At 38.4% G+C, this 16434-nt stretch overlaps 1 protein-coding gene across 1 annotated transcript; it reads right to left on the reverse strand.

Moving 5' to 3' along the window:
- Positions 1 to 1590: 1590 nt before the first annotated feature.
- Positions 1591 to 15006, reverse strand: LOC125242244 (protein Peter pan). Its single transcript, XM_048150988.1, has 9 exons — positions 14642 to 15006; positions 9904 to 10056; positions 9422 to 9592; positions 3968 to 4090; positions 3704 to 3765; positions 3348 to 3501; positions 2878 to 3033; positions 2184 to 2367; positions 1591 to 2029 (listed from the first exon to the last, which is right to left on the reverse strand). The coding sequence occupies exons 1-9, from the start codon at positions 14825 to 14827 to the stop codon at positions 1614 to 1616; spliced, it is 1605 nt and encodes a 534-aa protein (XP_048006945.1). The 5' UTR covers positions 14828 to 15006; the 3' UTR covers positions 1591 to 1613.
- Between the last annotated feature and the right edge of the window lie 1428 nt (positions 15007 to 16434).

Here is a 16434-nt window from a genome sequence, read left to right on the forward strand (position 1 = left end):
CGTTTAGAACTTCACTGACCATAATATTGCCCACATAGGTCCATAAAAAGGTGTATATATACGAAAACAAAAAAATTGTGCCATCGACAACCAAAATCAGAAGTCCATTTTGCTCTATCTCTTATCGTTTCCGAAATATACGCGAAATCTAAGTACGAAATTTAATGTACGTTGCCATTACATTTCGTCAGGCGCTCATGACCTGTTTGTATGGAAATGTCGAAATCCGACTCGCACTTGACCAATTTTCATAGAAAGTTGTGTTTTATTATAGTTTTGAAGGAAGTTTCTTGTTTTTAACCACCAACGCAAAAACGACGGAGTGTTTTATAATAATTTAAGGTTTGACGCTTGACATGTCTGTCTGTGGCATCATAGCTCCCGAACGAATCAATCGATTTTGACTTAGTTTTTAATGTTTAAGGTGAATTCGACGACAGTTTTTTTTGTACCACGTAGGTGGGAAACAGGCATACGGTCTGCCTGATGGAAAGCGGTCACTGTAACCTATGGACGCCTGCCACTCAAGGAGTGGCACATGTGCGTTGCCGACTCATTAGAAACTTGTACAAACCTGTAGGTACTTAGAAGGGGCCTGGGTGCCGACGACTCAAAGGACAATCTATTGTCCTAATTAGTTCCGTAGGTCCTTCCTCGTTGAGCTCTGGCTGCCTTACTCACCGGCAGGAACAATGAGTAACGCTCTGTCTTGCGTGAGCGACGGGCGACGCGACGCGATGCGACGGCGATGGCTCAAGGTCATCGCGTATCCATCGCGCGAAACTTCGGCACTAGCATTTGGTGATTAGAATCAGAAGATTCGCCATTTTTCACGATGTGCAAATGGTCTAGCGGGTTTGACTTCTAGGTGGAATCGTTTGCGCCATGAGTGTCGTGAGTTCGAATCTCGGCTCACGCAATCTTTTTGCATTTTTATTTACTTTTTTAGGGTTCCGTAGTCAACTAGGAACCCTTATAGTTTCGCCATGTCTGTCTGTCCGTCCGTCCGCGGATAATCTCAGTAACCGTAAGCACTAGAAAGCTGAAATTTGGTGCCAATATGTATATCAATCACGCCAATAAAGTGCAAAAATAAAAAATGGAAAAAAATGTTTTATTAGGGTACCCCCCCTACATGTAAAGTGGGGGCTGATATTTTTTTTCATTCCAACCCCAACGTGTGATATATTTTTGGATAGGTATTTAAAAATGAATAAGGGTTTACTATATAAGATCGTTTTTTGATAATATTAATATTTTCGGAAATAATCGCCCCTAAAGGAAAAAAAAGTGCGTCCCCCCCCCTCTAACTTTTGAACCATATGTTTAAAAAATATGAAAAAAATCATAAAAGTAGAACTTTATAAAGACTTTCTAGGAAAATTGTTTTGAACTTGATAGGTTCAGTAGTTTTTGAGAAAAATACGGAAAACTACGGAACCCTACACTGAGCGTGGCCCGACACGCTCTTGGCCGGTTTTTTTATTTATTTACGTAAGAATAAGTACCTGCTGGTAATATGAAACTAGGAAGGTGTTTACGAGTATCCACTCTCGTCATTGGTGACTAGTTTAGAAATCAAAAACCATAACGACTACACCATCCATTTATTGTCATTTCCGCCCCTTGTTGCCCTGTTTCCCAGACTTGAACTTATTCATCTTCCCGCCAAACACCTTCTTCGGTCTGTTAAAGCTCTTGTCCCTCCCTTTGCCCTTGTTTCCCTGGAAGTTCCTCCCGTCCTGGTTTTTGTTGAATTTCCTTCCGCCGTCCCTGTTTTGGAACCCCTCTCTCTTGTTGTGGAATTTCCCGCCGCCTTCTCTGTCGTCTTTATTTCTGTGGAACTTTTTACCGCCTTCTTTATTTGGGAACTGCCTGTCTTTACTCTGGAAGCGTCCATCTCTGTTCTGCGAGCCGCCCTTCTGGCCGGGGTCGTATTTCTTGTGCAGTTTCTTGTCGAGCCTCATCTTCTTGAAGCCGCGCACGGAGTCGTCGCCGGCCTTCCGTTTCCGCGGCGCACTGAACAAATCTGAAATAAACACAGTTTTACATTATTTCATTGCACTACTGTCGTTCTCTTCGGAAAGAGAAGGGTCACGGATGTGTCTGAAATCTTTTCGCATAGACCTCTGTATTAAATGATGCAGTGATGATTAAATTTTTTGCAATAAATAAAGCAATACCTTGTTCAGGCTCTGCGCCGACGGCCTCGCGGTAGTACTGCGCGTCGTCGTCGTGGTCGCCGTCGTCGTCGGCCGCGGCGCGCGACTCCGCGTCGGCGAGCTGCATGAGGCGCTGGCTCTCCGTCACCTCCCGCTTCTTCTTGATCCCTTCTAGCGCCTTCTGTTTCAGCTCCTCCTTCTCTCGCTGATGAAACAAACTTTAACATTTAGGGCCCATTTAGACGGTACGAGAACTCGCATACGAGTTTTAATACATTGCGGTATTTGATGACTGTGCAATATTGTATGTAACCTCAACAGCCCGCAATGTACCTAAAATCGCATGCGAGTTCGCACCCCGTCTAAATCAGGCCTTAGGGTAGGTCATATAAGATCATTTTCGTGCAAAACCAGTAAATGCGCCCCATTCGTATCATCCGTCGTGACGTGACTATCGTGAGCTTGTAAAGTGATGTCGTATCATAATTATAATTAGAAATAATCTCAGCCCCATATATGTATGTACGTCCTTCTGTAAACAAAAATGTCCCTTACGCGCCAAGGTCTCGGGCCCGAGCGAGCAAATGCAAAACCTTCCTGCAAAATGTGAAGCCTACAGCGTACGCCGGAACATATATAGTTATTCATGACGCCGTGAGCGCGACTCGTTGACCACGATCAGTTAAAACCGTGACAATAAGCTAGGCATAGGCACCTGTTTCCTCTTGACGTTGTGCTCCTGCTGCGCGCGGCGGCTCTCCTTCTGCCTCTTCTTGGCGTCCCTCTTCCTCTTGATGGCCGCCTTCTCCTCGTCCGTCTTCTCCACCAGCTCGTGGAACAGCACCTCGCCGTCCAGCAGCCCGTCCTCCACCTGGAACGCGACCGACACCTTTATTATCATGGATACATTTTATTCCTACACTAGTCCATAGCTTCATTCACGAAGACGCGTGCTTTAGCTCGTATTGATACAATATTATTAGATTAGACAAACACAAAGGTTAAATTTGACCAATTTGCGAAAACACATCTGCCGGTAGCGATGGCCAGATTTTCGCTCGTCGCTAAAGCCAGAGGAAGTAAAACTACTAGTCGCCGGCTGATCGAATTGTATCTTGAGCTAAAATAGTAACAGTTAAGTGCCCTTTGAAAGACTTTGCACCGACGCACTAAGGTCGGAGTTACCTTGATGAGCTGCAGCGATATCCTGGGCCCGAGCTCGTAGAGCCTGAGGGCGGACTTGGAGTCCTGCGCGGCGCCGCGCGAGGCGAGCGCCTGCGGCAGCAGCACCTGCGACGCCGGGTCGTCCTCAAACTCGCTCTCCGAGAGCAGGGCCGCTCTGGAATTCATTACAGATATTAGTAATTCACCTGTTCCGACTATTATAAAACATATTGATTAGACGTGTCCAGTTGTCCACTCAGAGCGATAATGGCAAATGTAGGCGGAGGAGTCGCTCGACGCGCCGCCTCTGTCGAAGTGTGGACACGCCTATTAATTGATGCATTTAAAAGAATGTGTAAAGTCAAAAAAATGCTTACTTGTCAAAGAATTCCGACATGTCTTTGCATCGATTTAAATTTGGTATTTTGCCTTGAACCACCTGAAAAAAAATTGTGTTTTAAATGTTACTAGTTTAGTTTAACACATCCTACAATGCTAAGTCAAATGATCATACATGTTTGTTATGTAAACATGTTTTTACTAATAAATAAATAAATAAATAAATAAATAGCTACTTTTAGAATAGAATCAGAATACCACAGGCATGTTAGCAAGAAGCGGGAAATTAGTGGAGGGTGTACCTTTTTGGTGCCCTTGTTGAGCCCGACGGGCGTGGCGCGGATGACGTAGTGGCGCAGGTCGATGACCTTGGTGGACGGGTTGTAGTTCATCAGCACGCAGCGCCGGATGTTCTTTAACTTCACCTAGAATAGAATTTACCAAAACCATTAACAGCGGGTTGACAGTGGCGTCACGAGGCATCAGGTTGCTGGAAGAAAACGCGCCACGTCTTCTTTGGTCGACTATTGCGCGAGTAAATTTACTCGTGATGCTGTTCACTCCGTGTGGGCTATTCATGAAGACATGTCCCACACCACTTCTTAATTTGTTAAAATAAGAGTGGCCAACCTTTTAGCAGAGTAGTTATGTCTGTTGCACTAATAATTGGATCACATTGCTCAAATGTTGCAGATTTGTATAACTATAAGCAATTAAGAAGAGAATCGGAGTGAGTGTCTAATGACAGAAAGTATAGTAGTTAGTTGTGGACATACTACATGCCCTCGATGTCAAAGAATTGTACATAAGAAAGGTTATCTTAAGTGCTATAAATGTAAAAGATTTTACCACGTAGAATGCACTAGTAGGTCAAAATTATTTGACTTAATGACACCAGACAGCAAAAAAACTTGGTCATGTTCTTCGTGCTGCGCTCCAAACGTATCAAAGCCTCACACTAGCTCTACAAATAAAAACTTACAAAAAGTTGTCCCTGGAAATAAGCCTACCACTTGTACATCCGACGGCTCTTTCGTGAGTGAGGAAAACTGTAATAATATAAGTAAAAATAAGTCAACTAAGGAATGTGACTATGAAAACACATCAACACCAGCATCCATCACCGTGTCTACTCCCAAATGCACTAATCTTAGTTCGCCAGGTTCGCCACGCAAAGAACAGCAGGCAATATTATCCCAAAACTAACCAATAGTGAGCTAAAAAATGTAACCCACAGAAAAAAGATGCCAGTTAATCTTTCTCCTATTAACTCAAATGAAATTGAACAAGCTACGTTTTACACTAGCCCCGTACAAGATGACATGAATACTAGTAAGTACAGAATCAACATACCTACTGAAAATTCATTTGATATATTGTCAGAAGAGGAGGATGTGCAAAGTTCGTCAAGAATCTCCGAATCACAATGCGACATGAACAGAAGTGTTCCTGAGCTGCGCCTAAACAGAAGCCACGAGTTAAAACAAATGAAACAAACAATAACTGCTCTTAAAGAAAAACTAGAATCAGCGGACCGGGAAATAGAGAACTTATTAGCAGAAAATAATACTCTGTCGAAAAAGCTCGCCGACCAAGAACTTAAAATAGAAAAACTCAGGCATATATGTAAAAGTACATCATCAAAACGGAACAAGAAAAAAATTCATCGCAATAATACCGTAAGTAAAACAAATTTAGATTTTTCTACTGATACTGAAGAGCAATTATCTAACTTGAAAGTTCCTGAACAATTATCTCCTTCCACACCATCTATGGCGCATTCAAGACATAGTCCACCTAACATTGATTACACCGAATCAAAGAAACCCCAGACGCCTGAGGTGATAAACACTTCCGAAAAACTGCTGCCACCGATAGAAAATCCTACGAGACATCCACAAGACAGTGATGACAAGAATTGCAGGACGACGATCCCAAATACAAATAAAAATAAAATTTGCATGCTGAGTACGAATAAAAACAATCGAGTTTATCAACTCGCTGATCACATATTAGGGGCAGAATTTGAAATCTGTCACTACCTCTACCCGGGTGCAGGAACACGTCAAATGCTGGAAAACCTAGATCATAAGCTCTTAAACTTTACAAAGAAAGACTATTGTTTAATTTTTATAGGAGAAGAGGAATTTAATGTAACGCAAAATTATGTTGACGTGATCCTAAATATCAGAAATAATTTGGTATCCCTAAAATATACTAATATAATTATATGTTATCCTACATTTAAGCTTAATATTTATTCCAATATGTATAACTCGAGACTGGAAACATTCAACTATTTACTTTACAATGACAATTCCGAATATGAATACGCATATCTACTTGACAGCAACCGTAATCTATCCTATGACTATAGCATGTTTAAATATGGGTCAGGTAGAGTCAGTAATAATGGCCTCAGATCGATTTTTTATGACATCTGCGATATCATAAAAATTATAGAGACGGATAATAAGCTAATCGATGTAACAGTATCCTCGTGTAAAAATTCAGCTCATAAATCCTCGGAGTTTTTTCGTCGACACGAACAATAATTCAAAACCCTTCTTAGGGATGGAAAAAATTAGAATCATGCACCAAAACATTGGAGGATTATTAAATAAACTTGATTTAATTCAATTGACATTACAAGAATTTGATGATAATAATGAAGACATTGATGTTCTGTGCTTTAGCGAGACTTTTGTTAAACTCGGCTGTGAAGGCAATATTAAAATGAATAATTTAAAACTAGCATCATCTTATTGTAGAGTGAAAGGTAGAGGTGGAACAGCTATTCTCGTCAGGAAAACCTTAGAGGTTAAACCAATCACACTTCTGTCAGAATTATCTTCATGCCATTTTTTCGAATGCTGTGGAGTTGAAATTTTGGGACTAGACTTAATTGTTATAGTTATTTACAGAATACCTGAACAAACTAAAGCCCATGTAGGAATGTTCATACATAAACTTGATAAATTGCTTTTCCAATTAACTACTAAATTTAGGAAAAAGAAAATAATTATATGCGGCGACTGGAATATCGACATTTTGAAAGACACTTCTTTCTCAAAGGATCTCAAGGATACTTTATTGACTCGCGGCTTTAACCTTCACATTCAGTCACCAACAAGGCTTAATGCTTGTTTAGACCAGATAGCTTCTAATATAAAACAAGTTGAAGCTTTTACTCGAAGTCTTTGTCTGTCAGATCATGATACTGCTCAAATCATCGCATTTAATGTAAAGAAAAGTAACTCTTTTATATCGTGGTATGAATACAAAAGAGATTATTGCACAGATAACGTTTATAAATTTAAACAATGCTTGGCTGCTCTATCATATTCTGATGTACTAAACGCAAGTGACTTACAAGACTCCTTTAGATTGTTTTACGATTTAATATGCCTCTTTTTAAATCTTTGCTTCCCGGTGATAAAAGTAAAAGTGAGCAGCCGTAGGAAAAATATAAACTGGCTAACTCAAGGATTAAAAAAATCCTGCCAAACAAAACGCAAGCTTTATATTATGTGTAGAAAGGACAAAAATAAGAGTTGTAAGAGAAGGTTCAGAGAGTATAGTAGAATTTGAGGAAATGTATCGATAAATCTCAGAAATTGCATAACAATCAGTATATACAGTCAAACAAAAACAAGTGTAAAGCCACCTGGAACTTAATTAATAGTTGTAAATCTAGTGATCACAGTAATAACATTCGTATATTGACTCATAATAATGTAACATACTGTAAACCTCAGGACATATGTAATATATTCAATGACTTTTTTATCGATATTGTTAATAATAATCAAAATACATTTTATAATTCACAAACAAATTTTTGCAAAAACAACTCTCAAGTACAATCTATATTTTTGAGACCCGTTGATGAAAATGAAGTTTTTAAGTTAATAATGTCACTAAAAAGTAGTAAATCTTGTGGCTATGACGATATATCAACGATTTTACTTAAAAATAATGCTTCATTCCTATGTCGTCCTATGGCACACTTGATAAATCTATCGTTTATACAAGGTGTTTTTCCTGAACAGCTTAAATTTTCTATTGTCAAGCCGCTTTTTAAAAAAGGAGACCGGAAGGACCCCAATAATTATAGACCCATTACTTTAGTCCCAGTTTTATCAAAAGTTTTTGAGAAGGCCATGTTCGTAAGATTAATCGATTATTTAAGTTTGCATAACATCCTATTGGCTGAACAATTTGGCTTTCGAAAGTCGCGCTCCACTGAACTAGCTTGCTTTGACTTTGTTAAAGATGTAACAGAAGCTGTCAATGAAAAATTACCAGTAACATCAATATTCCTCGACTTAAGCAAGGCTTTTGACTGTGTTAACCACTCGAAGCTCATTTCCAAACTTAGTCACTATGGTATTAGGGGTAATGCCCTTGACTGGATGAGAAGTTACTTAGTTAATCGGACTCAATGTACTGAAATCTCAAGAACAGTTACTGTGGAGAATAAACTTATAATGGAGAAGTTCAGGTCTCAGGGTCGTGTTAATGGCTCAGGTGTACCTCAAGGGAGTAATCTAGGTCCCTTATTGTTTTTGCTTTATATCAACGACCTGCCGCAAGCAACATCGCAAAAGTGTATATTATTCGCAGACGACACAACATTAATAATAAAAGGAACTGACAAAAGCATGTATGAATCGAACATAAATCAAGCACTGACCGATGTTAACACATGGATAGAAAATAATGACCTCAAAATTAATTTAAATAAGACTGCATTCTTACAATTCCATTCATATAACTCAAATCCAGTACACATAAATGTTAACGTTCACAATACATCTGTTGAAGAAACTCAAACGGCTAGATTTTTAGGTTTAGTTATCGACAAACATGTAAATTGGAAAGACCATGTTGACCAAGTTTGCTCCAAATTATCGAGGTTTGTTTTTGCATTAAGAAGACTAAAGGATTCAGTTTCTGTTAGGGCGGCGTTAACTGCTTACCATGGATATGTGGCATCCACCCTTAATTACGGACTCTTGCTTTGGGGAAATTCTGTTGACGTTCAGAGGGTATTTATTATCCAGAAAAGATGTTTACGAGAAATAGGCGGTGTTCGATTTGATGACAGTTGCAGACCTTTATTCCTTAAATTCAGAATTCTTCCCTTAGCTTCTATGTACATCCTAAAGGCATGCCTATTTACCAAAAGCCATCCAGAATATTTTAAAAAGCGAGAAGAAATGTTTGCAAGAGAGCTACGTGCCCAGTACACAAATATGATATACCAGCCAGCTTGTAAATCTGATATTTATAGGAAAAATGCTTATAATATGTGTATAGTGTTGTTTAATAACCTTCCGCTTGAATTAAGAATGTTGAATGGAAATGAATTTAAGAAAGCACTGACTAAATGGCTACAAGACCACTGCTTTTATAGTATTAAGGATTATTTAAATTTCAAATTGTAATATATAATTTATTTTTTTTTTAACTATTTGATTTTATTTCTAATTTGTAATGTGCAATAATTCATGTGTAAGTTAATATTTTATTTTATTTATAATGACTATGAAATTGTTTTATATATTAGGATCTAGGCTATTAATGATATGCATGTACCTGATGTACCGTTACGGAATGTAATATACAATGTAAACACTTTGCATGTTGGCTATATGTCGACTGAATACTGATTCTGTATCTATTTTTTAAGACCTATATTGTGACGTATTCTAGCAAATAAACACTTCTATTCTATTCTATTCTATTCATACGGTGGTGATGTTGATGGTGGGGAACATGTTCTGGAACATGGTGGCCATGAGCTTCATGTGCTGGCCCTCGCCTGAGAAGGAGTTGAGCACGATGAGCGGCGCGTGCTGGAACGCTTTCATCATGACATACTGCTTGCGGAGAGATGACACCACGTCGCGCGCCAGGCTGTACTGCAAGTTACAACAGTTCATTGACATTTATACAACCTAGTGGTTACCCTGCCTGGTCAGGCCTAGTGGTTACCCTGCCTGCTAAGCTGATACCATGCTAGGTTTGAATCCTGGTAAAGGCATTTATTTGTGTGATGAGCACAGAATTATGGCATAGATGATATTGTAAATTACACTATTTTACTAATTACAATTTGTAATTAGTAAAATAGTGCATAAACGTAAGGTCTAATTTAACTTAGTACCTATTTAGTTTAAATCTATTTTATTACATTTTTTGATAAAAATAAAAAAATTAGAATGTTATTTACATTATGTATTTTGAAGGTGAGTGTCGGCCCGCGCGGCAGCCGCGCGAGCCTCATGTAAGACCCCGCTTCAGTCTCCGTGAACACCATCATGTGTGAGACGTGCAGGTAGCCCGACACCGACAGAAAGTCCTTGATTGTGTTCTTTTTCCTTTCCTGAAATATCAATTCAATTCAATTCAAAATATCTTTATTCATGTAGGCCTAGTTACAAGCCTAGTTACAAGTTCATTACATATATATTATAATAATAATAATAATAAAGACGTTTATTCAAAAGTTTGAACACAGGTACATTATAAAAGTACACAGGCATGCTTACAAACTAATTGAAAAGGTAGGTGGCTCAGCTAATGTCTGTGCCAGAGGGCCTCGAGGCGCAGCGGCCACAAGGACTGCCAGCAACGGACGCTGTTATTCTGCCACAACCAGATTTATAGCTAGCTAATAATTAACAGTAAAAACATTAACGCCATTTCGGACAGGATAGCATAAACTGAACAAATGCAAGGTGTGTGGAATTAGGTACTATAAATATTTTTTCTTAAGATTATAAAAAGAGAGATGATGTCATAGAGTGATATTTTTAGGAATCAAGTAAAGAGCGCGAAAGAGAAAGAAAAGTCTCAACCAAAAGTGTATGTTACTTCCTTCTGGAGGTCCAGTAAATAAGCCTTACAACGTTTTTTGAAAACCGCCAGGGACTTACAGTTAACTATGGGTGGCGGCAAATTGTTCCAGCATTTAGATGCAGCATAACGAAAACTGCCTCTAAAAGACTGGAGTCGAAACAATGGAAGGAAGGTACGCTCTTGTTTCTCCCGCAGGCCTCTCGCCTTTCGGTTTGGCTTCCATTCAAGTTTACGCGCAAGATAAGGTGGGATGCCAGATTGTTTAAGCGTAAATACCAGCGCTGCAAGTTTTAATATTCGTCTGTTAGACATATTTAGTTTTCCTGCTTTATTAAGGTAAGGGCTAATATGTGAGCGCCGAGGGACATCTTGGCAAAAGCGGATGCATGAGTTTTGAACTCGTTGGATCGCACGTTCTGTTGTTTTTCTTATGCACGGACCATAAACTACGTCTCCATAATCAAGTTGGGATAGAACTAGGGCATCCGACAAGCGTTCACGAACATTCATTCTGCGTTAGGTAGGGTCTAAGTTTATACAGCGAGTTTAAAGCACCATAGCATTTTGGTATCTTCGAATTGATGTGTGCTTCAAAACGAAGTGATTCGTCCATTACAATACCTAAATTTTTCACCTGACTCTCCTCTGAAATAGACAGCCCCGAAACTTTCAAACCAATGTTGAACCTCAGCTATGTTAGACCAACCTACTACAGCCTCTAAATCCGCGTTAATTTGCGATACTGCAAGGTCGACGTCAGTTCTAGTGGGGCGTATATGCTTCATCAGCTGGGTGTCGTCGGCATACATGTGGTACGAGCAATTTTTAATTACCTCGAGGAGGTTCGAAGTGTACAGACTATATAAGGTTGGACCCAATATCGACCCTTGGATTACTCCTCTGTCGAGAATCCGAGGTGATGAGCGAGCAATTTTACCGTCTTGGTTAGGGCACTCAACTATTTGGTTTCTGCCTGAGAAATAGGAACAGAACCATCGACAAAGTAACTCTGAAAATCCGTAGGTCTTCATTCTATTTAGTAGTACAGGAATCAATATGCTATCAAATGCACGGCTAAAGTCTAATAACACGAGGAGTGTCGCTAGTCCGTCGTTAGAAGCCTTTAACGTCTCATCCACCAGATGTGCAATAGCTGTCGTTGTGCTATGATTTTTACGAAATCCCGATTGAGCTTCTGGTAATATTTTGTTATCCTCTAGGTTCTTTTGTACCTGCTCATTCACCACTTTCTCTTGAATCTGAGAAAGCACTGACAAAACACGGGCGAAGGTCGGCGAAGGTCTGTGGAGATATCTTTTTGGGTATAGGTTTGACGATAGATGTTTTCCAGGCTACCGGGAATTATGATCTTAATTTTGATCTTAAATTTGAAGTTAATTATGATCTTATTATCATTTCAATTAATAACTAGTACACCAAATAGGATGCCACTCAGCACACACAGTGTCATTAGATACTGAGGTGTGGCACTGGCTTTCAGAGAGCTGTTCTGGGGTACTGATTTATAACTCAATAGGTAGGTTCACATTCTACGGGCGCTGTGTGCCAAACTCACAAAATTATATAATAGAAATCAGGAACCAGCCACACCTGTCTACATGAATTGATCTATCTCAAAATACGTTTTAAAATATTTCATGAAATGTCTTTGAGTAATTATGTTAACTAGAGAGGGCACCTCAACTTGATTTTGTGTAACAACACTTAGAGCCGATCGGCACAAACGCGCTTAGTCTGTGCCGAACGGCTGTGGTAGATTGACGTATCGCAATGAAAAATATTTCGTCTAAACAATGCCGTCATGTGTAGTTACATCGATCTAAACTACCTAGATGCACCATCACGGCTTAGAATGTGTCCGCAGCAAATTGTGCTTGAAAATGTTCTAAGCACAATTGGGCGGTCAGTAGCGCTTCATCCGCCGTGTCGGCAACATGCCTAAGTGCTCCGTAAAAAAGTGCAAAAATAACACCTTATATACGTTGAAAAAGGATGACGTATCGTATTTCCGGTAAGTAATTGTTAATAATTTTATAATGTTATGCATTTGTGGTCAAAATGGCTTCCTAACTTACAAAAAACATTTATTTTCTAGAATAATTAAAGTAAATTCCTTGATTTGGTCTTACGCAGTTTGTCTCTTTCTCTCGCGCTATACTAGTAATGAGCGGACGGCGACAAAAGATGGATGAAGTGGAACATAGTTAAAAATGGAATGATGGAGTCGCTAATTTATATTTTTTGTAAAAGAAGCCTATTTCATATTAATAATGTATGTATTTATTTATTATTATGGACCAATAAGTCTGAAATAAATGATTTCAATTCAATAATATTAATACATATCTTATAAATTACTTTAATTATAAAAAGAAACAATCCGGGAATAGCAAATTCGTTTTTAAGTAATAAAAAAGCTTTTTATTCCAGATTCCCAAAACAAGACGTTGAAAGGGAAAAATGGCTGAGGAGCGGAGAGAAGATTTACCCAAACAAAGCTTTGAAAGAAATTATACGTAGAATAATAAATTAATGTCATCGTTCAATTCTTCTTTGTTTTAATAGCTACTTAATTCCTATTCTCCAAGTGCACCCTCACACACACCTAGGGTTGTAAAAAAACGGTTTTTTTTCTGGCTTGAAAAAAAACATGAAAAAAAACCGTGAAAAAAAAACAGTTTTTTTTCTGGAGTATGTTTTTTTTCTAAAGTACGAAATCTCAAAATTTGCAAAGTAGTTAATACTTTTATACGGTTTTTTAGACTTAATGTTAACTATTAAACGAATTTAATCAAATAACTTTAATTTCTGGTCTTATAAAAGTAACATTTATTTACGAAATCTGTAGTTTGTAGTTATCACTATTTACTGTTGGCAACACCACCGCCTCTCCACGCTGCACGCCGCATAGGGGATTCCCCAATAAACGTTTGTATACTGAATTAAAATGTAAGTTATTGTTATTGAAACACGTTACAACTCACGAAAAACCGTTATTGTCGTATTATTTGTTCATCTGAAAAAAAACCATATTTAGAAAAAAAACCAAGGTGCTCGGTTTTTTTTCATGTTTTTTTTCATAATTCTGAAAAAAAAACATTTGGTTTTTTTTCTATTTACAACCCTACACACACCACATACAATCCCTCAACTGTTTACCTTCACATAATCGCTACACATACACTCACTACACGCACACACACACACACACACACACACATATGTTATATATATACATACCTACACACACACACACACATATATATATATATATATATATATATATATATATACCTCAGTTGACTCTATTTAATAATGCAAACATTGCAAAACGTGGAGATATTAATCAGTTCAGTTGCAATTGTCCCCCAGTCCAAATTGTCCCGCCGTACCTTATATATTTTTTTGTTTGAGATAATATCAATAAAAATATCGTACAGTAAAAACTCATTTTTTTCGCTTAAAATACGCAACATCTCGAAAAATGTTATACCAAACGTTTTGTTCCTTAAGAAATTTTCTATCTAATAGGATTTTTTAAAACAGTTTTTCGCAAAAATACCGCAAATTTCCTCATTCTCGCCTTTCATCTCATAGCGCGACTCCCATGATGCCTCTGTCCATCCTCGTTCCCAATGTAAAAGTGGCGTTTAGATTGTTGCAGCGCAAACGAAATTAAACTTAAGTTGGTTGCAATAAGACGTAGATTTTTTTAAAAATATGCACACCTGCGATCTGCGGTAATAAAATTTTATGGCTTTCGCGATGATCACATTCATTAATGTCATAACCGCCAATTGCTTGCATTTGAAATTGAACTTTAAGTACTAAGAAATAACGTTGTTTTTGTAAAAAAATGAAAGTAGTTTTTACTACATTGCGAAGTTTTCGTTTGTCAACTGGACGCACACATTTGCAACTAAGCGATCGGACACTTTTGAGTGCCGAATTTGTAGGTGATAGTGTATCTAGAGAAGTTTAAATCGATGGTTCTTACAGGCTGTGACACGTTCGTTGTTTGCTATAGCTCCTCTATACGAAGTAATACTTACTCAATGTGAAATGTAAACAAAACTTGAAAATCTTACTTTAAGCTGTGACGCTGTGAAGGGCTCCATGATCTTGCGGAAGTCCTTGGTAAGGTCGATGAGGTCCTTGCCGCAGTGCCCGCGGTGGATCACGAACGAGTGAGGCGACTTCACCAGGTTCTCGGGCTCCAAGCTTTGCTTGGTCGTGCTGTTTTTCTTCGCGCATTTTCCTTTACGCTTACCCATCGTACATGCGTTTCTTTACAATAATAAACAAACGTAACGCGTAATTCTTTGATAATTTTCGCTCAAAGTAAATAAGAAGTATACCAAATTACATATTGTTTGGATTTATGCAGCAAAGCATCCTGATCCTCTTAATTTTGAGGTTATTTTATGAAAAGCACACGAGTTTGACAGCTGGAGGTAGGTTGACACTGACAGTCAATATCAGCATTTTTCTGTTTTTGAATCATTTGGGGTCCAAACTATTCGAGTAAGTAAGTGGCAAGTATTTATTACAATTTATCAATTTTCATCTCTGCTAATATTATATAAAGAAATTATTAATAGCTCCTTTTACATAGTTACGACGTTACGACGATATTCTACACATGACGAACAGGGTCGTCAACACGAGCGCAAATTAACATGTTGTAGACGATCGCCCGATCGGCATGTACTTGGGAATCTCGCAGTCCGAAGAACGTCTTCATCAGATCCTGGGCCAGCCGCCCTTCTAAGAATGCCGTAAAGGTACGGTAGATTATGATGCGGTAAATACTACGGCAAGGCACACAGAAATTTATGATAATCTCTTTTATACTTTACGTAGTTTGCGTCATCTAGCGACTAGTAGATGAACTGTATTATCAGTACATTAAACTTTAGGGATGTACCGACTAGTCGGGAAAGCCGACTATCCGGCCACATTCCTAGTCGGCGATTAGTCGGCGACTAGTCGGCAAATAAGGCCGATTAGTCGGCACTTCATTAGTAATAGAAAACAGTATAACCAATTTCCGTCCCATATCAATACTTCCTGTACTAAGTAAAGTCTTTGAGAAGCTAATGTTAAATGATCTACTGGGACACTTCAACAGACATAGATTACTTACAAGCAAACAGTTCGGTTTCACAAGGGGCCGTTCCACGACCGATGCTGCTTCGGTACTCATTAAACATATATATAATTTTTGGGAAAATTCTTGTGATGCAATTGGCATATTTTGTGATCTTTCAAAAGCCTTTGATTGTGTGGATCATGGAACGCTCATTTTGAAATTAGAACATTATGGTTTGTCTATAAATGCCCTAAACTTTATGTCTTCTTACCTTAGCAATAGAACACAAACAGTAGTTGTTAACAAAACTCGCTCTAGCGGGACTGTAGTCCAATTAGGAGTGCCACAAGGCTCAATTTTAGGTCCATTCCTGTTTTTGGTTTATATAAATGATTTGCCATGTATAGTGAAAAACTTTTGTGAAATAGTACTTTTTGCTGATGATACATCACTGCTTTTTAATGTTGACCGAAAATCTACGGATTACAATGTAATTAATAGCACGTTAGCTGATGTACTGCAGTGGTTTACTGTCAACAATTTACTTCTTAATTCTAAGAAAACCAAATGTATTCGATTTTCTCTGCCGAATGTTAAACCAATCGATACAAAAATACTTTTGAATGATGAATGCTTAGAGATGGTAGATACAACACTGTTTCTTGGTTTAACATTGGACAAAAATCTACAATGGAGTCCTCATATAAAGAAACTAGCAAGCAAATTAAGTTCAGCCGCATACGCCGTTAGGAGAATCAGGCAACTGACTAATGTTGAGACAGCTCGCCT

This window comes from Leguminivora glycinivorella, chromosome 2 (assembly GCF_023078275.1).
Source record: "Leguminivora glycinivorella isolate SPB_JAAS2020 chromosome 2, LegGlyc_1.1, whole genome shotgun sequence".
Taxonomy (NCBI): domain Eukaryota; kingdom Metazoa; phylum Arthropoda; class Insecta; order Lepidoptera; family Tortricidae; genus Leguminivora; species Leguminivora glycinivorella.

Coding starts and splice junctions, on each gene's coding strand:
- LOC125242244 (XM_048150988.1), bottom strand. CDS start 14,827: ATGGGTAAGCGTAAAGGAAAATGCGCGAAGAAAAACAGCACGACCAAG. Junction 10,057..14,641: donor TCACAGCGTCACAGCTTAAA/GTAAGATTTTCA, acceptor TTGATATTTCAG/GAAAGGAAAAAGAACACAAT. Junction 4,091..9,421: donor CCACCATCAACATCACCACC/GTATGAATAGAA, acceptor ATTCTATTCTAG/GTGAAGTTAAAGAACATCCG.